The following is a 26,730-nucleotide window of genomic DNA, read 5'->3' as shown; positions in this document are numbered from 1 at the left end:
ACACAGACACAGATACACACACACACACACACTATTAAGTCCATACACTCACACATACTCACTCATACACATACACACACTCACACACCACACAGACACAGATACACACACACACACACACACATTTAACGTTGCTCACATGTATTGTGTTTAAAGGGATTGGATGACTTCTCAGGGGGTCTATGAGAGAGATTCTTCCCCTCTCAGCAGCCATGGCCTGTCTGTAACTCTTCATCTGGGGGTGAGACCTTGTAAGCTCTCTCCCATCCACATTGGCATAGCAACTGGAATGTCATGATCTGGATCTTGACAACAAGGGGATCCTCTTGTGATTATTCTGAATCTGGTTTCATCTCAGAATTATGTTGACCGAAACTAATAATACTGACTCCGGCATAGCCCCAGACACACTGGACCATGTATCTGCAGAGCAAGACTCTGGGATGCTCAGAACCAGGAACCTGTGAAGGCACCTGCAGAGAGCGGATGCATTCCTGAGCAGATGTGTTCTGTTGACTTTACCATGGCTATGTCAAGGACACATGCCTCAGACCCATAGGAGTGGCAAAGCTTTTCCCAGGTAAGACTCCAAATGTGGAAAGGCCTTTCTCTGGGCCTTACACAGATGCTGGCTGAGAGTGTAGAAAGCTTTGCCCTTTCTGACCAACACGTACTCCTCCCTAATGCTTGTAGCCTGGGACTGCTCTCCTACAGAGATCTTCCCTGGAGACTGGCTTCCCTCCTCCCGTGCTCTACATGAGCTTGCTGAGTCCCACGCTTGTGATGTAGGTGCCCCCACCAGATCAAGCACATCCAGTCCCAGATTTTCTGCGTTTGTTTGCCCTTTCTTCATCCATGAGGTATCCCCGTGGGCTTTGCAGTACCAAGCCACGAAGGATGTGGCAGTATCTATTGCCTTTATATCCCAAGATCTCGTGCCTTAGAGACATGTGGAAATGCAACACAATGCAACCTTCAAACACACAGACGACACCGTAGCCAGCACAACAGCAGATCCTTGCAGGACCCTGAGCTGGCTCTAGGAAGATCTGTCTTTAGCTCCTTCTATGTTCTCTGACTTATCCAGTGTTTTCTCCTTTCTCTTGCCGGTGTTCACCAAAACTGGAATGGGGCATAGCCTTTCGGGGACTAGGAACATTTCTAGGGATCTGCAGGTGTGGTTTGGTGATCGACCTTTGCAAGCATGAGGTCCCAGCATGGCAAAAATGTGTCAAACAACTCAGGAGCTAGACGCCTTCCTGTGCTTAAAGGTCACTAGAGCAGCCTACATACTAGGGAGTCTCTGTCTCCGTGGACTTCAAGCTTCTGCCATGTCCTTGTTCTGTTCCGAGTGCTCTGTACCTAAGACCTCCCGCAGCTGCATTCACTTCTAGAAAAGCAGCTTGCTTCTCACAACAGGTTTTAAACACCCCAAGCCCAGGGAAATCTTTGAACTTTTACATATCTCAAAATACATCAAGAACCATATTAAACCAAAGGGCCTTTGGGGTGCAAAGGTGTTGGCGAAGGTCCATATCTGTAACATTAGCCACCAGGCAGGCTTGGTTTCTACCTTCCTGTACTCTCTGCTCCCATGCCCTGTGGGATAGAGGCGAGGATTCGCTACTGTTGCAAAACAGCGCTCAGCTTAAATGGAACAAGAACAGGGTTATCCAGAGCCACAGGTGACTGAGTGTGGTCCAGGAACACAGAGTCAAGCTGCCCTGAATGACCTGCTCCGAAGTGGAACCGGTCACATGAACTCCATGGGTTGCTCTGTCCCTTGCATGTCCAGTAAACTTCCAAGTGCCAGGGCTACCAGCCTGCATCGGGAAACCTGAGCCAGGTGAATGTCTGCAAATGAATGCTAATTGGATCTGCAGCCGACTCGGTCATAATTTTGTCTCCTGACACCTGTAGTCTCTGGGCCTTGGCTTCCTCCTGGGCTAGAAAAAAAGACACTGCCAGGCTCCCAGAATGGCAGGCAGGAAAGCAACTTAAAAATGAAAGTGTTTGGGGATGCTTCTGCCTTTCTGTGTGGCCAGGAGTAAGCAAGGTTAGACAGTTTGACAAAGACAACTTCCCTTATACACCCCATGGAGTCACTTGCAGAGCCTGGAAATTACATCTGTGAGCTGCGGAAACTGCTTCTTGGTATGGCTGATGCCCTGTCTGCTCCAGGTTGAGATGTGTTCAGACAAGGTCAGACTTAACTCTTTCCGAACAGCAGGCCAGAGGACGGTGGAGCTGCTGCCCAGGTATTCCTAAGAAATGGCTACTCTAAACTCAAAGGAAAAGCAGGGATTAAGGCCACCAACCTAACTGCTGCATGTCTCCAGGGCATCCCTGTAGTACAGGGGTCTGGACTACATCTTTCTAAGCTCAGTGTATAAGGCAGAGAATGGGTCTCCATCATCTGTTGCTTGCAGTGTCTAAGAGCATGAAGCCCACATCAAATACAACACTGAATGGGTGGGTGCAGCAGGCAGTGTCAGACTATGTAAACTAATTGTCTGAGTGATCACCCCACCTCCACCCCATAGCATGCTTCCAGAGTTCTCTGCAACCACAGAAACTAATTTTGTAAAGCAGAACATTTCCCAGTGCAAACACAGCTCAATCAAAACTGTCAAGAGCAATGACGCATTAAATGAATTCATTCAATCCTTCATTCACTCAACAAACACTTACTAAATCTTCATTATGCAGCAGGCACTATGCCAAGTGCCAGAGACAATGGTAGAGAAAAGATGAAGTTTCTAGACCACTGAGGCTCTGATTTTCTTAAAGCCTCTTAAGTAGTTCAGATGCACAGCAGAGGTGAGAAAGCGGGTCGTTCATTTACTGCCCAGACACTCACAGAACGTCTGGCTTGAGCCCCACCATTTCCAGGAACACATGTCAACCTCGATGTTCCTGTCCCGACCCCTCCTGCTGCCTTTTCTCTTAACTAGTTGTAATCTCAAACTAGATTTCTTACATTCTTCTCTCAGCTACCAACTAGTAAGTACAGGGCTGGCAGTGGTTGGTTGGTGGCAGTGGTTGGTGGCAGTGGTTGGTGGCAGTGGTTGGTGGTGCATGCCTATGATCCCGCAACTCCAGAGGGACAGGGAGGTAGATCTCTGAGTTTGAGACCAGCCTTAAACAAACAAACAAGCAAAAAGTCAAGTACAAAATCAAACCATGAAAATAGACTATTTTACATTTGTAATAAATAAATAAATAAATAAATAAATAAATAAATAAATAAATAAATAAATAAATAAATAAATAAATAAAACTAGGAGCTGAAGAGAATTCTTAGTGGTTAAGAGCTCTTGCTGTTCTTGAAGAGAACCCTGGTTTAATTTTTAGGACCCACCACCCAGCAGTAACTCCAGTTCCAGGAAATCCATGACCTGTCCTGAGGTTAACAGGCACACACACACATACACCACATACACACACCACACCCACACACATACCCCCCACCCCCACACACACCCCCACACCCCTCACACACCCCCACACCCCCACACACACCACACACTCCAAAACACACACACACCACACACTCCCAAACACACACACACCACACACACACAAACACACATACACAGGTACCACACACCACACACACACACACACACACACACACACACACACACACCTGGTGCATATACATACATACATACAGGCAAACACTCATACATATAACACTTTTTAATTTAAAAAAAGCAGACAATGTATTGATTTTAACCCAAAACTCCTCAGCCAACTGTGAAGAATTTTTGGGGTCACCTGGCAACAGTCTGACATGGGGCCAGGACAAGGAAGTAGAGCTACTCCAGGCAGGAATTTGACTTTGGGCTAGGACAGGGAAGTAAGCTCAGAGAGGAATCTGGTTTTAGGCTAGAACACAGAAGTAGACTTCAGGCAAGAGTGTGACTTAGCCTAGGACGGGGAAGTGGGCTCAGATAATCCTGTTGCCCTTAGAAACAGTGATTATGGGATGGCTTGTTCCCTGACTATTTGTGTTCACTGTCTTGCTGTTCCCTTAACCTAGAACTGCCCTTATTATTCCTTGCATGTAATTAAGATGGTATAAAAGCAGGCTGGAAGAATTAAATCACCTTTCAGCCTCAGAACTGGCCAGGGGTCATGCTAAAGTATTGTCTAACCATCTCTTTCTTTTTTAACCCTCGCTCCGCTGGAGAACCCGCTGACTGAGCCGGCTTGGCCACCCAACCCATCCTCAATAAACACACATTCTACTTTACACAGCCTGGAAATCGAAGGCAATAAATACAGCTCTACCTACCGGCTTAAACCCTGGTTCATGGGGAGCAAGCCCAAACTCCCCTTCCGCGCTTACGAAAAAGCCTCAGAAACAAGATGGCTGCCAAGGAGCCACCTCTCCTCCCATCGCCAGGTGCTGCTCTCAGAAGTGAGAGGGTAGGGAAGCCTGGTGAGAAAGAGCATCCCTGCAATGCGGGCTGCTCATGCTTCATGCCAGTCCTGACCGTTACCATGCATGCTTTCCAGAGTGAAATCTTTTCCACATCTGTACCTTCCAATATTCCTGCTGGAAGCTCGGGGGACATTTCGGGCACCTGTATCCTCTCCTCTACACAGTGGTTCTCAAGCTGGCTTCCTAATGCTACAACCTTTAACCCTCATGCTATGGTGAGCAACCCCCATACAATAATTTCATTGCTACTTCCATGACTGTAAGGTTGCTGTTGAGATTCATAATGTAGATACGATACGTAGGCTATCTGGTATGTGACCCCGAGGGGTTGGGACCCACAGGTTGGTGTCTCATAAGAACTGTTGGTGTCTCACAAGCACTGTTGTTGCATTCTAGGGCAGGCTTGAGTTCCTGGTTAAATCTAAGTGAGCCTCACACACTGAGTTCATACAGGGAAGATCTAGAGGGCGGGACAGTCTGTGCCTTTCTGTTCAGCGTAGTGCGCCCTCTCCTCTTCCTTCAGCTTCTACGGGGTTTCTTCTCTAGCTTCCTACTGACTCTTTTCTGCATGCATCATATTCAGAAGAGGTGATGAATACACTGAGCATAGGCCAAGTTTCTTTCTGTTCTGTAAACATCACGTGCTAACGATAGTTTACCCAGAATTCATACTTTATTAGTGATCACAAAAGCAATCCACAGACTAGTTAAAATACATAGGAGGTAATCCATATGCTTTATGCAAATTGCCATTTTACTTATGGGGAACTTGGCCATCATTAGCCTCTGGAATCCAAAGGTGGCTCTTGAAACAATCCCCCACTGATACCCCAGGAAGAACTAATTTTTCTCCTGCCAGCATCAAGACTGGATAAATGGTTTAAAAGTCAAGGTAAAAGACTTTCTTGTTTCATCATCCTGAGATACACCATAAAGGTGGCTCATGGGCAAACATCTGGATGGTGCTTACACAAGAGCGCCCTGGCCTTAAGTCTCAGTTCTTTCTGCAACACAGGACCATGACAAATGTCTGTCATTCTCAGTGACTTCCTCTGTGACTGAAGATGAGGAATCACGTGAAGGGGCTGGAGAGATGGCTCAGCAGTTAAGAGCACCGACTGCTCTTCCAGAGGTCCCGAGTTCAAATCCCAGCAACCACATAGTGGCTCACAACTATCTGTAACAGAATCTGATACCCTCTTCTGGTGTGTCTTGAGAGAGCAACTCACATATATGAAATAAAATAAATAAATCTTTAAAAAAAAAAAAAGAAATCACGTGAAGAAAACAGTCCCCATTCCTGACTTGGTGAGTGCCAATCATGGGCTAGAACTTAAAGACAACTTCAGCTTTGCACGCATTTGTGAAAACACACACGTCTTGATACAAACAAACAAAAATTTCATAAGGAATCATTTCTTAAAATAGAAATATATTATTTATTCAATGAGAAACTATTTTTTTAATCATCTAGTCAGAACAAATGTTCGCCTTACAGGTCATTTGACCAAGGCACATACTTGAAGCATATATTTCATTATTATCACCACCATCATCATTATTATTATCCACATTATAAATACTACGTTTCCTTCTTTCACGTAGACAATTTTATCCAGTAGAAATCCCCCAAAGGAGCCACAGCACATTCATAATAAAGACAGAGTGGACCACTGTCATTCGATTGCAGCTTCCCAACATGACAGTTCGCCTAAAATAAAGCTGGATTTAATCCATTACAGACGTCACCTAGTGTCTACACATTGGCCATGATCATTGACACATCCAGGACATGCAGAGAGGAAAGAGAGCCTCTGCATGCTGAAAGCAATTATTTCTTGAAAAGACATTTGGCCACCTTTGACAGTGTTGGTGTCTGGGTACCTTCTCGGGGCCAACACAGGTCAACAGATCAAAGCAGGGGAAATGGAAACCAGTAGCCCCCGCTCCCCTCCCCAGCACCCGGGTACACAGGCAGCTTTCTGATGTCAGATTTTGGCTCAGTTCAGAAGGGAAAAGAGGAGGTGACAGCGCAGCTGGGTTCAGGGCACACCTATCCGTTCAAGCGTTCAGGGTTAGTCCCAGTTTGTGGAGTTTTATTTCACACCCGGAAAAGCCTCCCTCCATAATCACTTTCCTCCAAAGGGCGTTTCAGCACAGGAGTTTTGTTCACAGCCTGGTAAGTCACATATCCGAGGGTCTGGAGTTGCCAAGAGCAAATCCTGCCTGGGAACGTTCTGATTTCAAAAATCTAGACAAGTCATCTCAGCAAACACCTCCTAAGTACTGGAGGCAATGGCTGGATTCATGCTTCCAGATTTCAGTGGGCACAAATGATTTCAGAAGAGCCTACCCAATGGCCTGCTCTCTATGCTGTGTTGCTGAAAGGCCCTATAAAGTATGCAGACAAAGCCAGACATGGTGATTTAATCGTACAAAAAAAAAAAGACATAAAAATATTCCCTGCATTGAAAAAAAAAAATTACATGTAAACATCTCCCCAAGTCACTGGAGAACCCTTGAGCCTGTCCGTTACGTCTTCCCAGTGTCCTGCAATTCTCTTGTTCATCTTTGCTCCGTGGGCATCAGTCTGCCTTCTTCCTTACAGAATCTGGACTCTGAGACTCCCTTGGAGGCTGGCGTGGTTTCACTGGCAGGAAAAGGATTATCAGCAGACATAGGATGTGTAAGAAAAAGAACATGGACCTAGAAGTAAAGACACAAGAGTTGCCTTTCAGGAGACCATAAACATATATGACGACATCATCTTCAGTTGGGTAAGAGGAGGCCATTCTCAACAGTGGCAGGAGCAGTGAGTCCCAGTGACTTGTTTGCCATGTACTCCTTGCTTTAGTGGGCAAGCAGGCCAGGGATGGATGAAAACACAAAGCTCGATGAGGCAGAGACAGACAGACACAGCTCTGTCCCACCGACATGATCAGAACACGAGAATTAACTGTGTGAAACCAGTCATTTCGGCTGATCAAAAGCCAGGGATGCTCAGAGCACACCAGAGCTCAGTCTGTCCTCTAGGTACAGCCTAATCTTCCATGTCTCTCCAGCTTGAGGGGTCCTTGACTACTTCAGGAGCTAGAAGGATCCTGATTGTTAAAAGCTCTTACTTTATGAATCACTGGAGAGGCTTGTGCATGTGTGGTCACTTTTAGGAGCCATTTTGCTCCCTCTAGCGTGAGTTACAGGGACTAAATTCAGGCTGTCCAATTTGCATACCGAGTGCTTTTAGTGGTTGAACCATTTCTTTGGTCCAGGATCCAGAGTCTGAAAGCTCCATTGAGAGCCTTGAAAATAACTTTCACCCAAACTAAATAAGAACCAAATTTTACTCTTGAGAGGTATTTGGGTGCTACTGTCTCAACATAAAAGCTAGGTCTACACTGGATAAAAACGGCTAATAAATACATGTAAATAGGAATTGTTTTTGTTAGCGTAACTGTTCCAGATCTAAAGGCTAAATTAATACTATAATCCAACTTCCTCAACTCTGCCCACCTGCTCGCCTGCTCACCGGGGCTCTACCTCTGTCTCTCTGTCTCTCTGTGAATCTCTGTCTGCTTCTGTCTCTATCTCTCTGTGTGTGTCTCTCTCACCTTCTCTTGATTAAACCTAGGATTTTGTGCATTAGGCAAGCACCCCTTCACTGTTCTCTTCCTCTGTGTCCCCAATCACCACAATGTTCTCTAAAATCTAAAGAAAAACGGTTCAAAGACAAGGAACCCATTCCTCGGTAATGACAAGGCCAAACACCTCAGATCTACCCTAAGCTCCTCCACTTTAGCAAGACGAATGGCTCCCTAAAATGTTTATGGAGTAGTCAAGAGCACCACCGTCTCTTCACAATGGCTGAAGCACAGAGCCAGGACATAACTGAGTGGCGGAGAACATGTTGTCATTCGGGGAGCCCGTCTTTAATTCTTAGCACTGAAAAGAGAGTTTTAAACTGGAATTTCCAAAAGAGCATGAGTTTCTTCACTGTCCCCGGGGAGAACAGCAACAGGAAAGGTACAGTGGTCCTTTGGTACTCACAAGTGCACCAGTCCCAGGATCTCTGCTGCTGCCAAATTTCCAGACACTCCGTGTCCTTTATAAAATGGTGCAATACTCGAATATAATCTACAGAAGCCTTTCCTATGCTTTTAACCACCTGTGGTACACTTAGAGAAACACACATACTGTAAACAACTATAGAAAAATAGCAAGAAGAAAGCTCAGTACATGTTCCACCATAGAACCAGTTTCCTCTGGATTTGACAGGAGCAGCCCCATCTTCAAGCAGAATGGCTGAAGTAACCCAGAGAAGACCCTGGACTATAGTCATGACAGCGAATAAACTGAACTATACAAGAGAAAACAAAGCCATGGAAAAAAAGAGGGGGCTATTTATACTCCTCCCAGGAGAGGAAGAGGGTGTCACATGATGCTTCCCTGAGGTTCTAATTACCTCTCCCTCCATGCCAACCAACCAACCATGTTTATAAGATGTAAACTTGAAGGGGGTTTTGCTTTGCAGTGGTAAAGCCAGCATGCAAATCATTAATGGTTTTGTAGCTAACACCAATAAATTCACCCCCCCATCTGGACTTGAGGATCTTTCTTTGATCTGTCATCGTCTTTTCTATCTGGGGTGCAGATGTTTATTTCTTTCAAGGAAAGTCACAAGAGACATCAACAAGACACCACGGCATCCTAAAAATATTCTCAGTTCATGGATCGGAGGGTCAACTGTGTATGACGAACTGCCGTTTGAACCGCAAAGAAGCAGTGACCAACTGTCTACCTTAAGTGTAAAAAAGACTGTGATTAAAGGAGACCTCTTGGGGAAAATCCTGGGCATAGACTGAATTCTCAGAGGTTAAAGTCAAGGCTACAGTAAACTATGACTCTTAAATGAACATGCTTAAAATACTTTGTTCTTTTCGTTGCCTCAGTTCCCACAGGACGTGTGGTCAGTATGTTAAATTAAATCCCAGTACACAATCATGAAAGGTAAACTTCAGTGTCCTAATAAAGTTTAGTGACCTTTCCTGACAGTCCATATCTCCTCTAGAAATTTACGGAATGTTTTGTCTCTCTATTCTAGAAAGTCTCAGGTTAGCTACCATCTACTGAGCATGAGCAGTACTGACTTCAGGACTCTAGACATAAACAGTTCTCAAAAAGCTGGCTATCTACAAAAGCTATTTCCAAGTCCTAAGCCATCTATTATTATTATTATTATTACTATTATTATTATTATTATATAAATACACTGTAGCTTTCTTCAAACACACCAGAAGAGGGCATCAGATCTCATTGCAGATGGTTGTGAGCCACCATGTAATTGCTGGGAATTGAACTCAGGACCAGAGTAGCCAGTGCTCTTAACCAAAGAGCCATCTCTCCAGCCCCCCATCTTCTTTTTAAAACGTGTGCATGTGCTTGCTTTGTTTGATGTGTGCATCTGTGTGCAGGAGCCAGAGCACCAGCTCAGCTGTTGCTCAAAAACACTGCTGGTTTCCTCCGAGACAGTCTTTGATTGGTTGGCCTGGTACTCTCCAAATAGGCTGGGCTGGCCCAGAGATCCGCTGCCTCCACCTCCCCAGCACTGGGATTACATCACTGCCACATCCTGCTTCTTAAGTGAGTGGTAGGGATCAAACTCGGGCCCTAAGCTTGCTGGGAAAGTGCTTTATTGACGGAGCTGCCCCAGGGCAAATTCTAACATCCTCACATATTGGATTTAAAAGAGCATTGCTTAAAACTAAGTGAGTGAATGAATGTCTGTTTGTTTCTTTCCCTTCCCCTTTTATAACTTCTGGTTTTCTCACACAGACCATATCAGGGATGTAGATGGGAAAAGATGGAGACTGCCTGAGCAATGAGTTTGTATGTACCTGTCCTTCACTGCTTTGCTGCTGGTCCCTAAACTCATCCCCAAAATAAGCTCCAGATCTGCAAGGCAACTACTGTCACCTTCTGCAAATGGCTGTGGCATTTGAATTTCCTTTTGCTAGGTTTAATGGCTCTTTTAAGAGTGAGTCGAGGCTGGAGAGAAGGCTGGCTGTGGAGGCATAAAGACCTGAGCTTAGATCCCCAGAAAACGTACTAAGAAAAAAAACCCAGGCAAGTGGATATGATAGCAAGTGGATAGCACCTGTATTCTGAGTACTAGTGTAGGGTTTTCGGCTAAGGGAAGGACGCAGGGGCAGAATCACAGTGAGCACTTGGGCTTGCTGGACACCAAGCCTAGCTAAAAGATGGCCGGCAGAATAGAGAGTCTCAGGCTCAAGGTTCCCCCTCCTCTACTTTCCGAGTGCTGGGATTATAGGTTGTATGTTTACTACCCTGTCCAGAGAATCCTCGGTGAATGTGCTGTATCTGTCCCTTCCAAAAGTACTACCAGAGCCCTTCACACATTAGGAATGAGGCTTGTAAAGCATCATCACAGGTACGGGTTGCTCATGGGTTGGCATCTTTGGGACAGTGATTTCCTCTTAAAGCTTCTAAGGGCACTTCCACAGTCAAGTCACACTGAATAGTTCTTAGCAGAATCCCTTGGGATGCTGGTCCTAATCCTGAAGTCAAGGGAACTTACTTGTACAAACCGATGGTTGGCTCAGTTGCCAACAGGACAAAGGGTGCTGCTGTGTAAGAGACAGCCAGCTGAGTGGCAGCCCAGGTCACCACGTCATAGGCAACCTTTCGAGCTTTGGAGGGAAGGAAGTGGTGGCGGTAGTTGTTCCTCACCTGCAAGACAGGAAGGAAGAAGTAGGAGGCAGGAGTGAGAACTGAAATCGCTTTCCACTCACAGGATGTAAAACCAAAGGGAAGGACACAGGCTTAAGAGCATGACCAATCCTTCAAGTTCTACTTCCAACCATAACCAACCCTCTTTTCCTATCACACATGTATGTAACACACACACACATGCACAAGGCACACATGTACACACATACATATACACACGCACATACACACAAATGCACACATGCACACACACACACACACACACATTAAATCCTTTTAACCGTTCCTTCTCCAAAGGTTTAAGAACCTGTTCCAGAGCCTTGCAAACCTTTTCTATTCACATGTATCTACATTTATATTCTTGATGACACTAGTGTATTTCTTTAGCCTATTTGAGATTTTTTTTTTGGGGGGTGTAATCTGTTATAGGATTTTTTGTTTTTTGGGCTTTTTTCCCCATGCAGTGGTGAATATTAATCGTCGGTGTAATTTGCAGCAACTGGAGGAGAGTTAGCTCATCCGCCTGGTCCTCGTCTTGTTGTTCCAGTTTTGTGGTGCATACTCTTGTTTCCATGTCTACAGCACAAGTGTCAGCTGTCACCACTACTAAAAGCAGTTTACTGCTATTTACTGGGTGCTAATGACCTACAGAGATCATGTCTGTTGAGTCTTCGAGCAAAGCCACCAGCACTGCCTGGCGAAGCAAAATCCTTTCTTAGGCTAGGGATGTGTGGTAGTTAGAATATGCTTCACCCAGAGAGTGGCACTGTTAGGAGGTGTGGCCTTGTTGGAGTATGTGTGGTCTTGTTGGAGGGGTGTGGCCTTGTTGGAGTGGGTGTGGCCTTGTTGGAGTGGGTGTGGCCTTGTTGGAGGAGGTGTGGCCTTGTTGGAGTATGTGTGGTCTTGTTGGAGTGAGTGTGGCCTTGTTGGAGTATGTGTGGTCTTGTTGGAGTGGGTGTGGCCTTGTTGGAGTATGTGTGGTCTTGTTGGAGTGGGTGTGACCTTGTTGGAGTATGTGTGGTCTTGTTGGAGTGGGTGTGGTCTTGTTGGAGTGGGTGTGGTCTTGTTGGAGTAGGTGTGGTCTTGTTGGAGTGGGTGTGGCCTTGTTGGAGTATGTGTGGTCTTGTTGGAGTGGGTGTGGCCTTGTTGGAGTGGGTGTGGCCTTGTTGGAAGTGTGCCATTATGGGAGTAGGCTTTGTCAGTCTTCTCTTGTTTGCCTTCAGAACAAGATGTAGAAGTCTCGGCTCCTCTAATGCTATGTCTGCCTGGCTAGACACAGCCATCTTTCCTGCTGTGATCCTGATGTATTGACCCTCTGCCACTGTGAGACAGTCCCAGTGAAATGCTGTCCTTTGTAAGACTTGTCTTGGCCAAAATGTCTGTTCACAGCACTGAAACCCTAACTAAGACAAGATGTGTTCAGTTTGTAAGTACTTGTCTGTGACACACAAAACTCTGGGCTCAGTCCCTAGAACCTCTGAAAACCAGGCACAATAGCTGAGTCCATTCTCTTGCTAGGAAAAAAAAAAAAAAAAAACAACTGGAAATTCTGCTCCATCAACCCCCTCTTTCCATCCGCTCACTAACTTCCTTCTGGAACAAAAAAGAAAAAAAAAACTGTTTCCAAGGCTGCAATAGACAGACGTACACAAACCAAAGCTGTGGCAGCAGAGGCCGCCGGGGAGTAGATATTTTAAGGAATGATAGGCTGGCTACATCAGCAGAATAAAGCGCTGACCTTTACTTCTTCGTTTGCTCTGGCAATGTACTCTTTACTTCTGTTTCCGAGTCGGGCTGCGCGGAAGAACAAATAAAAGCTCTCCCCCTTCTCCTGCTCAAATATGTATTTAGTCCAAAGAACGACCCTCTACCTTGTTCGTAGGTAGAATCTACTATACTGCATCTAAGCAGAGGAGAGGCCTGCTGGGGAGAGCTCTCGGCTTGTTCACTGCGGTGTCTGGGGCTGCTGGACTTTTCACAGGAAAGTGCACTGGAGGGTCAGTGGGTAGCAAGAGCTTGGAAGATAATCCAGTTGTGAACTGAATACCCAGAACCCACTTTAAAAAAGGATTCAAGTCCAAAAAAAAAAAAAAAAAATCAAAATCCAGGCACAGTGACATCTACTTGTACTGGTACACTCGTAAGTGAAAAAGGCAGATTCCGGGGCTCATTAGAGGCAGCCCTGGCCTGCTTTTGAGTTCCAAGCCAATGAGAGATCTATCTCAAACAGTGGGTGACATCTAAGAAATGATATCCAGGGTCGTCTGCTGCTGCACACACACAAACACACACACAGAGAGACAAACACATACACACAGGTAAGTGCACCTACACACTCGCCAGCCCGCATCCCACCTCACACCAAAGGAATAAATAGCAGAATTTATATATACCATGGTTAATGTCATTGAAACCTCTTAGAATCTAAATAAGAAAGACCATAACCATGATCAAACAACAAAATTAAATCAAACACAAAAGTCTGTACTTAAATAACTTTATGCTTTGAGTCCGACAGAGGTTGGTGGGTCTGTCTCTAGAAGACTTGGTTCCCCGGCTGCTGTCTCACTGACTGCCAGAGCTCCGGTGAATAACTTCCCAGCTTAGATAATTCTGTGACATATTAAGAGGGGCATAAATGAACTGAAGTCTGATAGAGCCTGCACTAATTAATAAATTCGATCATTTTTACACACACATTTCATCTTTAATGATTAAAATGTCTCCATTTCTCAAGGGAGTAATTTGCTGCTCATAGAATTCTTACTGTTTTACTCTCTGCAAGTGAATCGGTTAACCACTTTTACAAAGGCAAGTCCTTTTTACAAAAGAAGTACTTTTGCAATATGACAACTTTTTTCATATTATTTGATCTTTTCCCCAAATACTATTCCAAGAAAACAAAAAAAGAACTTCAGGGAGGAAGTTAACACTTAGCATCAAAATGTCACTCCAAACACCCCCACAGCCCAACTCACTAGAGCAACCACCACCATCACCACACAGACACACACACATACACACTCACTACACACATACACTCCATACACACTCCACACATACACACTCCACACATCCCCCCCACATACACACATTACACACACACACACACACTCACACATTCCATACACACACACCAGGTTGCTAGAGAGAACCAACACCCAAAGGAAGCTTACCGCTCTAGCTGCCCATGTGACAGGGACTCCAGTTAAGAATGTAAAGTAGTATCCAGGGTAGACACCATGCCAGAGAGCAGACAGGAGGAACGTGAGCACAGTGGGGTACCGGGGAACCCGTTCATAGCACACACTGTGAAGAGAGGAAGGCCCAGCAAAGGCCTGGTGAAAATACTGCAGGCCTCCAGGACACCTGCATCCCTTCTGGCCCGACCACTCGGAAGTCCCGATATCCATTCTGAACGACGCCTGCCTGACTCTTAGCAGGAGCTGGTAATGAAATTCAGGAAGCCTGTGCTTTTCTGTCACCTTTGGGCACTACCAGCGCGCACTTCCTAGGTCCACTGTGAATCGTAACCTCATTCGACTACATGGTCTGGACCCCATCTCGTGGACTATTATCACAAAGGTCTGGGCGGTCTTCCCCAACTCGTCACAGGTTCCTGCCTTACAGAAGCAGGCTCCACCAAAGGGCACAGCCACTAAGGGCACCAATGTGTCAACGGCATTAAAACACCGGGACTCCAGATGAGCATCTTTGGAAATTACCTTCATTTAGCCAACATCCACTCATCTTTCCAGCAGGCCCTTGCGCCTGACTAGACCAACACTTTCGTCTTGTAACTCCAGATAGAAATTAGTGTTCTGGTTAGAGGACCTGCTCAAAGCCCGCCAGATTTTAACTGACCAGGATAGAGACTGAACAGCCCTCACCCCAGGGTCCTGAGACAAGCCTTTTCGACTTCAGACTTTCTTTTACAGAGTTCAGAGTGTTTGCATATACATGAATTATCTTGGGGATGGGACCCCAGGTATGTTCCGACTGCCATCTGCCCTGTGAGGTCAGAGGTGGAATTTTCCAGTTAGGATATTATATTAATGTTCAGTGGCTTCAGATATGGAGACATCTGCCTCTTCATGTTTTCAGATATATGACACTCAACGTGGGAGCCCCACTGTGGGAAGCTGGAAAAGTTGGCTGGTTCCCTTGAGCTCTTTGGTCTTACTGATTAAAACAGCTGATAGAAAGTCTCGGGCCTTTCCTCCCCAAAACCCAAGTCTATTATGCGTTGCCAGCGGCAGTTGAGGGTGGTCGCTATGCACTGCAGAAGGAAACAGAACACTCAAGCAGTTATCACAGATTCGCCACCGATGGTCCGAAAGTAACTGATTTTTAAAATTATTATTCTTCTAAGACAGGGTTTCTCTGTATAGCCCTGGCTGTCCTGGAACTAGCTCTGTAGACCAGGATGGCCTCAAAATCAAAGATCTGCCTGTCTCTGCCTCCTGAGTGCGGGATCAAGGCATGTGGCAGCACAACTGAGTACACTCCCTTTCTTTTCTTTTTTATATTTATTTATTATATATAAGTACACTATAGCTGTCTTCAGACACACCAGAAGAGGGCATCAGATCTCATTATAGATGGTTGTGAGCCACCATGTGGTTGCTGGGATTTGAACTCAGGACCTCTGGAAGAGCAGTCAGTGCTCTAACCACTGAGCCATCTCTCCAGCCCCCATCTCCCTTTTCATTAGAGAAAAGGAAATATAACTGAGATTAAAAACTTGGGATTAGAACTATTCTCAGTTAGATTTCTTAACATGAGGACCAGGAACATGCATTTTAAAAATATTCTTTGTATCATTTTGCATGAGTGAAACATTTTCTCTAACACTTTTCTTTTTTCTTTTTTTTAAGATTTATTTCATGTATGTGAGTGAACTGTTGCTGTCTTCAGACACACCAGAAGATGGCATTGGATCCCATTACAGATGGTTGTGAGCCACCATGTGGTTGCTGAGAATTGAACTCAGGACCTCTGGAAGATCAGTCAGTGCTCTTAACCTCTAGGACCTCACTCCAGCCCATTTTTTATTCTTAATCAATTTGGGCTGTATACTCCTAATGGAGACCATATGACTCTAGGCATGTTGGAACTACTCAGCGTAAAGAAATACATGCTGGTGTTAAAACTGCTTGCAATATTAATTTAAAACAACCACATTCACATCAGAATTTATAAACCGCAGGAAGGTGGTCTTCAGACAGCATCGAGTAAGCTTTATTGGAAGAATTGCTACATTGTGTCTCCTCTGCCTCAATAGTTCTAAAGATTTGTTTGCTTTAAATATTTTTCTTATTTCTTGAATAAAATTTTAAATAAAAATCGCCTTAAGGTAGTTTGAAAGATGTTTTGTGTCTGTGTGAGTTTGTACACATGAGTGAGCATGTCTTAGACACCAGAAGTAAACAATGGGTACCCCACCCCCAGAGAGCTGGAGTTACAGGTGTCCCCAGACCATCTCCTCTGCTCTGCCTCGGTGTGTGAATTTGTGGAAGACACTGCTCATCAGAAGCAAACTCAGTATTTTCATCTTCTGTACTGGGAAGAGCAGCAGCTCTCACCAGGAGTCTGACAGTCACACTGACTTCTAATATCTACACAGACTCTCCTGGGTTTCAGGCCACACACAGCAGAGAGACCAGAAACCTGGCTGTTGGAACAGACCTTCCGCCCTGGGTCTGTCACTCAAAGCCCTGTGACTTTAGGCATGCCATGTAACCCCTCTCTTCTACTTTCCACAGCTGATAACTGGGTCAATACAACTAATGGTGTGTCACAGGATTGCACGAGAAGTAAACGAACATGTGGAATGGGGTAGTGAGCATTATGGGATGAAATGGCCTCAGACGGGATTGTCTCAAGTTGCTCACCTAGGAACAGGTGAGCAACATCCCTGCCAGGAGCAATAAGGTGGTTCTTGTATCCCTTACCATTTCAGCCACGTAGATGTCTGAATATTCCAGTTTTCCAAGTACATTTTAAAACTCGTGGCAGTCTAAAAACAAGAAGATAACACCTATCATTAGCTTTAAAAATATCCAAGCAACGGAAAGTCCTGCCCAGGCCTCCACTGCTTGGAGCCAATGCAGATTCCAAGTGTGATTACTCACAACTCTGTCAATCAGCTGTTCCGCCACAGGCAGGAACATTCTCCAGCATTTACAAGATGGACTTTGCAGTTAAACGTTGGCTTGGAAACTTGGGTCTGCTCAAGATTTTATTTTTACATGAGAGCAAAGCGGAAGGGGAGTCGTCAATCCCCTCCCACTCTGATTCCCTAAAAAAACGAAGTCAAATGACTTACGACTACCCTAAAATGGGATTTACCAGAAGGAAAGTTCAGTCACCGGATTGTAGAGCTTTTGGGACAAGTTAAATGAAACTGTTATCTCTGTACTATGTAACCATGTGCAAACTAGGTCAGCCTTTTACAGTCCGTTCTATAAATAGCTGCACAGTCCCAACTGCATCCAGTTTTGCCTGGAACAGTAAGCGCCTTCCTGCAGGAAGGGGTTACAACACAGAAATGAAAGTAAAGAAATATCACCCATTAGGAAACAGGGTAAGTCAGTCAACCGCCAAAAGAAGGCGGCCCCAAATAGGCCATGAACTGTGCTTTCTCATTCAAAGGGTAACAAGAAGTGTGGCTTTTCCCCATGGAAAACCTTCATCCATAAGAAACCTTGTTTGCAGGAAAGGGGAGGGAGGGGAAGGAAAGGAAGGAGGGGGGGGAGAGGAGGGAGGGAAGGGAGGGGAGGGAAAGGAAGGAGGGGAGGGAGAGGAGGGAGGGGAGGGAGGGGAGGGAAAGGAGGGAGGGGAGCGAGGGGAGGGAAGATAGGGAGGGGAGGGAAGGGAGGGAGGGAGGGGAAACTGCTGTGTGAAAGAAGGAAAGAAGAAAGGAAGGGAGGGAAGAAGGAAGGAAGGAAGAAAGAAAGAAAGAAAGAAAGAAAGAAAGAAAGAAAGAAAGAAAGAAAAGAAAGAAAGAAAGAAAGAAAGAGCAACAAAAGAAGGGAAGCCCGTTGTTTACGCCACATACCCACCTGATTTAATATGATGGAAAGAGCGTAGAGCAATAGAAGAAACAGAAGATGGACTGACAGATGTTGACAGAGGGTGGAGAGCACAGGCTGGTTAGACTACAATAACAGATGTACAACAGCTTCAAAGGTGGTTCTTAGCTTTTTTTGTCAACTTGAAACAAGTTAGAGTTATTTAGGAAGAGGCCATTTAATTGAGAAAATGCCCCAACAGATTATCTGTAGGTAAGTGTATAGGTCTCTTTCTTCCTTGACAGTTGGTGTTGGAGAGCCCAGCCCACGTGGACAGTGTCACCCCTGGGCACGTGGTCCTGAGATGAATAAGAAAGCAGGCTAAAAACGCCACCAGTGGCCACGCCAGTAAGCGGCATTTCCCCTGCGCCTTCCTGCCCTGAGTTCCTCAGTGAGGGGCTGTGCTGTGGAAGCGTGAGAGGAAGTAACCCATCTTTTCTCCAGGCTTCCTTAGGTCACGAGGTTTTATCACAGCGACAGAGACTCTAAGACGGGTAGATAGATTTGGACAGATGGTAATTAGAGGAATGACAGACAGCAGAATAAGAGACAGAGGAAAACAGATACACACATGACAAATGAGAGGTAAATGGGAGACAGGTAACGACAGATGGTTTATGGTTGTCAGGCGACCTATTATTTACTGGGTTATTTCTGTCGACACAGCTAAGAAAATGCTTTAAACATTGCCTTGCAGGACTGTAAACAAATCAGACTTTCCTGTTGCTCCTTTGTTCCTGTCCAATACCAAATGGGATGAAAATTAATATTCTCATTTTCTCTTAGAATAACTATATAACAATACCAGCCTTTGACACCCCCCCCCCACACACATACCCATAATGGAAGGGTTCTGTCTTTTGGTGCACAACGGGAGTATATATATTCACGGGCAACCAAAAGCCAGCGGGGTCAGCTCTGAAGGACAGCTTTCCAAGGGAGTGAAGTTCCTAAATCCCAGGACCTTGCCTGACATCTGCATCGTAAAGAGAGGCACACAGTCTTAAGGTTTTCCGAGAACGGGACAGGTGCTTATGCTGTCTGGAATTTTTCTGGTGGAGGAGTGGCTTTACTAGAATGGGACAAAGTGTCTTTGCTCACCCAGAACCAGTTCTAAGTTTGAGCCATTTTTTAAAACCACACTTGCCAGGGCTTTCTGACCCAAAGAGCCCTCAGATTCTCTAGAATCCAAATATTAGCATTTCCCTCCACGGTGGGAGCTGTTTAATGCAATCTGGTCAGTCTGAGGCATCAAATAGCACCATGAATTCAAATCGAATATCTGATGCAATTTAGTTAGGTAACAGGCAAGAGTGCTTTTCCTTCTCTCTTCCCATTTACTGTCTGAAGTAACTGTGGAGGAAGAGGATGGGAGGAAGAGATGGAAGAGGAGGGAAGAGGAGAAAAAATGGGAAAAAGAGGAGAGGAGGGAGTGAGAAAGGGGTGAGAAGGACAGGAAGGAAGAGATGGGAGAAAAGAGGAGAAGGAGGAAAAAGGAGAAGGGATAGAAGGGGAGAGAAGGAGGCAAGAGGGAGAAGAAAAGGAGGAGGAGGCAGAGGAGGAGAGAGAAGGACCTAACATATTTCTTACAATGTTTTGGTAGGTGGAAGGCAGGCTATCTTCCCCCTCTGGAGGCCTTCCAAATGGGAAAGGCCTCATGAGGAAGAAGGAGGAGGATTTCTGAGGTTCATTTTGGTCAGCTTTCCACTAAACGTGGGTGGAAGATGGAGAGTCTCCCAGGCTTCCTGTTCTCATGTCTGCCCCAGCATAGATGGAAATCAGAAACTATCATCCGCCCTGAGCAGCTGCCTGGGTGTTCCCACATGTTGGGAAGCTTGGCCTTCCTCCACTGCTGCAGGATGAAGGCTCTGGAGCCTGGTAGTCCAGCCCACGTGTGAATCAGGCAAAGCACACTGAGAGGATGTGTCTAAAGGGAGCAACGCCTGTTCCCAAGGACACAAAGATTGGTGAAGAGATGCACTATCCTAGTGGCGTGAAAGGTGCGCCTTGAGAGAATTCTCCAAAACCCAAATGAATTAAAACTACTTCCAGCAAACAAACAAAATAACAATAGTTGGGCAAGCTTAACTCTAAAGGCATGAGCCTCTCTCTGGTCTACATTCTGACCTGAGACCCAAGGGAAATGCAAACCAGAGAAAATGGTATCTTCCTTTTCTAGCTCATAGAACAAGGATTAAACAACGGTAAGGTTTTCCTAGCTCTTTTTCAAATTTGCCGTGTCATTTTTCCTTGAACCATGTCAAGTGTCAAGAAAGTGGGTATTCTGAACACAAGGTGATAAACCTCCGAATAAGGAGGAGGAGGAGATCGAAGATACAAATGCTGAGGACAATTTGGGAATGGGCATCCCCAAAACAGCTTTCCCCAGACACCCTGGTGAAGAACTTTGGGAATCCCACACTCACAGAAACTGCTTGCTTGATTCTCGGTGGCCCTTTGTTCCAGAAACACAATATTCTCACCTCAATCTTCCAGATGTTCAGGTTAGATAGTAGATCCCAACGAGAATTCCCGTCCGCATCTGTGCCGCTGAACCCAAAGCCAGCTGCGTTGTGCACTGCGTCCGCTGTGATTTTTAAGACAAAAACATCAGGATCCAGGCAGAGGTTTTTAAAGGAGTGCAAACATTTGTCTAGTTCCAACACTGGAAGCCTGTTCTGTTTCTTGGAAAATGAGCCCAAAACGAAATCCACAAAAAGGATCTGGTCTCGTTCTGAATTGGTGACCTTGGTTTTTATTCATCTGTTCTACAACTTTTAAGTGGGTGCTTGCTATACGGCACAAGACTGGAGGTTCAGGAGCTGGCAGGGGGCTAGAGGAAGGGAAGGGGGCACAGAGGTCAGTGGGGGACGTGCTAGAGGGCTAAGAGTTCTCACTAGAGATGGAAGAGTGCCGTGACTCAGGCAGCTTAGGGAAGAAAGGGCTCGTTTTTGCTCACATTGGTAGGGGTGTCACACCGCACCCTCAGTGAGGCGGTAGAGAGGAATGCCGGCTCCCAACTCCCTTTCTGCATTTTATCCAATCCAGGACTCCAGACCATGGTACCACTCTTCCCGCCCTGGTCAGACCTCCCTGGACATACTTCAGGTGTGCTCAGAGGTGTGTGCCCAAGGTGATTTGAAACCCCACCAAATTGAATGTCAACATTAACCATCTCGAGTGTTCTAAGATAGGTGTGCTATGTCAGGAGGGACCCAATATTGGATGCAAACCAGGACTTTATCCTGGACACACTACATGCATGGGGCTGATAGGCTAACGCAAGATGCAGTTAAGGAAAGTTTTAAACCCACAACAAGGTACAGAAGCCAAGCTGTGAACTGGGAACCAGCTGCAACAAGAGCCATACAGTGCACGGGAACAACACCCTCCACAGAGACTGAAGGGTGTACAGTACAAGATTACAGAGACTGAAGGGTGTACAGTACAAGATTACAGAGACTGAAGGATGTACAGTACAAGATTACAGAGAGTGAAGGATATACAGTACAAGATTACATAGACTGAAGGATGTACAGTACAAGATTACAGAGACTGAAGGATGTACAGTACAAGATTACAGAGAGTGAAGGATGTACAGTACAAGATTACAGAGACTGAAGGATATACAGTACAAGATTACATAGACTGAAGGATGTACAGTACAAGATTACAGAGAGTGAAGGATATACAGTACAAGATTACATAGACTGAAGGATGTACAGTACAAGATTGTTCTGGGCTACATAAGCAAATACAAGGCTTGAACTACACAAGAAAATTTTGAAAGAAGGAAAAAGAGAGAGAGAAACAGAGAGAGAGAGAGAGAGAGAGAGAGAGAGAGAGAGAAAGAGAGAGAGAGAGAGAGAGAATATAGCAAGCTAGCTTCTCCACAGAGTCATTCTGAAAGCCCCGCTTCTATCTTTATTTATTTAACTAAACTATAAGAAAATGGCTCCCAAAGGAACAATTTGCCTCATGATGCCTTAATGAGGTGTTTTGTAACCAACAGGAGCCCTGACAAGCTCCTACGGTTATGATGAAGACCAACAGACTAATTTCCTCCTTTCTCATAGTCCAAATTCTGTTAGATTATGCTCTTCAAGAAAGTGGTCATTAGTGACTCACACTAATCAAATCACAGTGCTTCGGAGTTCTACATCTGAAGATCTTAGAGGATCGTCCCATAAAAGTTCAAGTTCAAATGCGGACAGCCTTCGAAACCTACTGGAAAGGAGCCCACCCTCAGAACAGCCACTCAAAAGGAGGTGGCCTTTTCCAGAATGACTCTGAGCTTAGTGCTCCAGCACTTGTCTGTCACTTACCATGGATGCCATCCCCAAAACTGGAGAGAGGGAGAGAAGAAGAGAGGGAGGGAGGGAGGGAGAGAGGGAGAGAACACAGTTCTATGTTTATCTCTTCTATTTTTAGCGTAGTTGATGATTTAATGATGCTTATCTTAGGCTTGGCTTCAGTTGAAAACTATCTGGTTTCTCGTAGAAGAATTTAAAAGGACAGAGCCCTATGCCATCTTCTCTCCTCTAGAGGGAAACTCAGTAGAGAAAACAGATGCCCAAAAGGGAGCCTCACGGTTCATATGTGAGACCAAATCAAGAAATGTCTGATGTCAACTCGGGGACAGCCCATGGCAAGGCCAGCATAGTAGTTCTTAACTTCCTAGCACACAATGCTGAAGGAACCAAGCAATGATCACGCACAGAATGCATGTGTTCTATGGTCATCATCTGGGATACTCAGGTTTTCACAAGACACCTGACGAAAGCTACTTAGGGCAGGGACCAGTTTACTTCAGCTCAGCCCCAGATGTTGTAACCCATCACTGTAGGAAAGGTGTGTGTGTGTGTGTGTGTGTGTGTGTGTGTGTGTGTGTGTGTGTGTGTGTGTGTTTGGCAGGAATCGGGAAGAGCAGGAATGTCAGTGTCCCCATCTCTCTCCTTCTCCCCGATTCTGTCCCACCCTGGAGCCCTCAGCCAACATATGGTGCTGCTGGCAAACAAGACTGGAATTTCCTCTAGGCTAACTGTGTCTGGAAATGTCCTTACATTCACATCTAGAAGTGTGCTTTACCAATAGCCTATGTGCTTCTCAATGACAGCAAGCTGACCATCAAGCTGAGACATCACATACCCTCTGTGTCTCTGTACCCAACACCTTACAGGTATTCTTTTCCTCTCACACATGTGTTAGGAGGGACAGTCAGGGTAGGCTCGGCAGCATATGTGTACACAAGCTAAAGGAGGTGACTAACTTCTAGAGACCTGTTCCCTGAGAGTAAATGGATATAACACTGGCATCCAGGTTAAAGAGCTGCTGAAGTGTGTATAAAGGGCCCATCCAAAGAAGCAATCAAGAGATGGTGGTGGCCATTTTTACTGTAATGGCCTCTGCCAATGGGACTGCAGAGGGGGCTGAGACCAGAGATGCTGTTGGTTCGGTGTGCAGGCCATTCCAGTGTAGGCAGCACTGAGTCTGAAGGCCAGAATTGATTCTACATCCTAAAGGGTTAAGAGCTCCTTTTCAATATGACTGGTTCCCAGAATCACCCTATTTGGAGAGTCAGGATTCTCTGTTCTCACAGTGCTTTCTGCAGAAGTTTATCTAAGATTCCATCATGGCCCAGAGCAGCCAGAGTGAGGTTCTGACTCATAGCCCAAACCAGCTTTCCTTTCTCCATGCATGGTGTAACTTACTATAGCAGACAGCTTGCTTGGATAGCCCTTTCTTGGAGTTTGTGGTCCTTAGGACATAGCCTATGCTACCGCTGAGCCTCTAATTAGTACCAATTAGTTGGAGAGAATCAGAACTGGATGTTAAGTCCAAAGAAAATAGTTTCACTAATTTAATATAAACAGTAACGAGAGCAAGCCTAACATAGTGCAGCCGAGATCCATGAGAGGCCAGCTTTAAGGATCCAATTTATAATCATTTATAATTAGTGCATCAATGATATGCAAATGGAATTTTAAAGAGTTGGATAAAACAATTATTCGGCTAAGCAGTTTAGGTATTCCCTGACAGGCTATCCATTGCCTCTTTATTCATAAATAACACAAAGGCTAAGTTCAGACTAGCCCATGTAATCTAAACTGGAAAAAAAAAAAAAACCCTTTGAATCGAAGCTATGCAAATTAATAAAGTGTCTCCACTATGTAACCAGGGAAACAGAGAGGGGGGCAGAAGGGTTGGGAGATAAACATCTCAGTGCATAGAGGAAGCTGTCCCAAAGCATCACACCTACATTCCAGAGTCTGAAAAGTCCTCCTAAGGATAGAATGACATCCTGTTCCCTGTCACCACTCCCACCCAGACCCTGTCAGCACAACGCACCTTGTGTCAGACTCTCCCCATGAGGCCACCGAATGGCCTTCTTTCCTCCTTAAATCTGGAGCTGATTTAGTTCAAAGCCAGCCCTTAAGCCCTGAGATACAAAATGTGGGAGCAGGAAGGGTGGTGGAAAAAGAGAAGGCAAATAAGTGAAAATAGAGTCAGTTAACAGAAAAAGACTCCCACTCTCTCCCATCTCCCCCCCCACACGTGTGCATGCACACGTAAGCATACACGCATGTAAGCATGCACACATGCACAGCAGAAACGAACACCTGCACACATCCTTCCTCAGGTTAGAGCACGGGAAAACATATATGTGCAAGGATCCAAACAGACTCCCAGCCACTTGAGGTAGAGTTGCCTACAGCACTACAGAGATGCGGAAGGCAGCATTTTTAACCAGCGAAGCAACAGCAGAATCAGGAAGGAGGGGAATGAACTTTGAGACACATTTTTCCTCCATTTTATGGCCACTGGGGCAGCTCTTGATGCCTCTCGCCCAGCTGATGGAGAAGGCTGTGTTCCCACAAAATGTCCTGAGATGCAGAAGGTATTTCCTAGGACAAAGCCTGGTACTCAACAAACACCCCTAAATTAAACTGAGCGGAAATGGTAACAAAACACAGCACGCCATATGTTCTAAAACAGCTCTGATGCTCGTGAGGTAGCTCACATCTTTAAGTCCCGGAAAGGCAGGCAGATCTCTGAGTTTGGACCAGCCTGGTCTCCACAGTGAGGCCTAAGTCAGCACCTCATGGTGAGATCCAGTCTCACAGAAAACAAAGCAAAATCCTCCAAGTCTGCTGTCTCTGGCCATTCATTAGGGAAGTAATACATACATATTTTTGCAATAAAAATAATCTGACCCAGGGAGAAATTGCTTACTGTGCATACCGTTTGTCCTTGTGGCAATAAAAAGTATCTACCTCTCAACATTAACACAGTCATGAAAAACCTGCTAATCCTGTACTGCCTACCTAAATGGATAAAACAGTCTATTTCATATTACCAATATGAATAAAGAAAGGAATCTGAATAAAGAAAGTAATTTTGCATACGCCAAGTTTAATTTGGAACTTAAAACCTGAGGCACAAACTAAGAAAAGGATCCGAGTCATGCGCTATTCCTTAATCTAAGGTCTGGATTCAAACTCCTTTACCAGCCTCAGTATGTGCATAGGTTCATCTCTTAGCAAAGCTTTATACAACTCCATCTAAAATTCTTCCAAAGGAAAGCTATAAAACCTGGAGATTGGCCTGCACTCCCCCAAAAGAAAAGTGTGATTAAAAAAAAAAAATGAAGCTGAATGTTCTTTCCACCATGAAGAGGGGAACTTAACTCAGCTTCTTTCCGAAGCAGCATGCCTGTTACCAGAAGCAACCTACACTGGAGTATGTGGTAGTAAAATTCATCAAACATACGTACAACCCAGAAAAATGAAATGCAAGCCAGACTGTACTGGAATTTTCTCTCAGCTCCGCACCGCATGCAATGGCCGAGTTCGGTGGTTGGAAGCTGTTAGGATCATTGTGTTTAAACATCAGCCCAGGTTTCCTCTTCTCACTGATAGTAGCTGAGTTTGGAGGGTGGGAGAGAGGAGCACAACGCTGAAGACTGAAACTGGCACTGGCTTCCCTGCCATCTGGGAAGGCATGGGCTTTATAATGAGTCAGTGATACAAACATTCTGGCTAAGCCATCCAGGGACGGCCACAATGTCACTGAGGGTCACCCCATCAAACTTACCTAAGGTCCATGCAAAGTAATACTTGGGCTTTGCGGCTTGCATGACGACATATAAGTACCAGAGACGACTCAGAAAGCTGGCCTTATGTACAAACCAGTCATCAATAAGGAAGGTGACGGGAAAGGACTTAGAGAGCGTCAAAAACAACAGGAGAGACATCAGGGTCAAGCACAACTTCTGTATCACAGCTCTCTAGAAATGGGGACAGAGGAAACCCATGTAACTTGGGCATAAAGAACCTAAAGAACCCTGTCATCAATTACTTCCCTGGGAGGAAAAGCAATGGGTATGGATTTTCTTCCTCAAGACACAGATCTGATAGGTTTAGGTTAGGCAATGCATTTATATGCAGAACATGCATGTAACCC

At 45.3% G+C, this 26,730-nt stretch overlaps 1 protein-coding gene across 3 annotated transcripts in view; it reads right to left on the bottom strand.

Annotated features, from left to right (window-relative positions):
* Positions 1-5,994: 5,994 nt before the first annotated feature.
* The window catches only part of MBOAT1 (membrane bound glycerophospholipid O-acyltransferase 1), a 100,914-nt gene continuing 80,178 nt past the window's right edge, over positions 5,995-26,730 (bottom strand). For 2 of the 3 annotated variants that reach the window (XM_080918304.1, XM_080918305.1), the window contains 6 exons: positions 26,362-26,554; positions 20,751-20,854; positions 17,149-17,213; positions 14,371-14,503; positions 11,043-11,194; positions 5,995-7,156 (listed from right to left, as the gene is read on the bottom strand). In XM_080918304.1, the coding sequence (XP_080774430.1) occupies positions 7,036-7,156; positions 11,043-11,194; positions 14,371-14,503; positions 17,149-17,213; positions 20,751-20,854; positions 26,362-26,554 (768 nt within the window). In that variant the 3' untranslated portion in view covers positions 5,995-7,035. Of the gene's footprint in view, positions 7,157-11,042; positions 11,195-13,703; positions 13,808-14,370; positions 14,504-17,148; positions 17,214-20,750; positions 20,855-26,361; positions 26,555-26,730 lie in introns of those variants that run through there. The other variant, XM_080918306.1, reaches the window with a different exon arrangement.

The sequence above is a fragment of the Micromys minutus genome, assembly GCF_963924665.1.
Source record: "Micromys minutus genome assembly, chromosome: 6".
NCBI lineage: Eukaryota > Metazoa > Chordata > Mammalia > Rodentia > Muridae > Micromys > Micromys minutus.
Note: the sequence above shows the minus strand (reverse complement) of the source record. Positions and strands in the feature narration are given on the sequence as shown.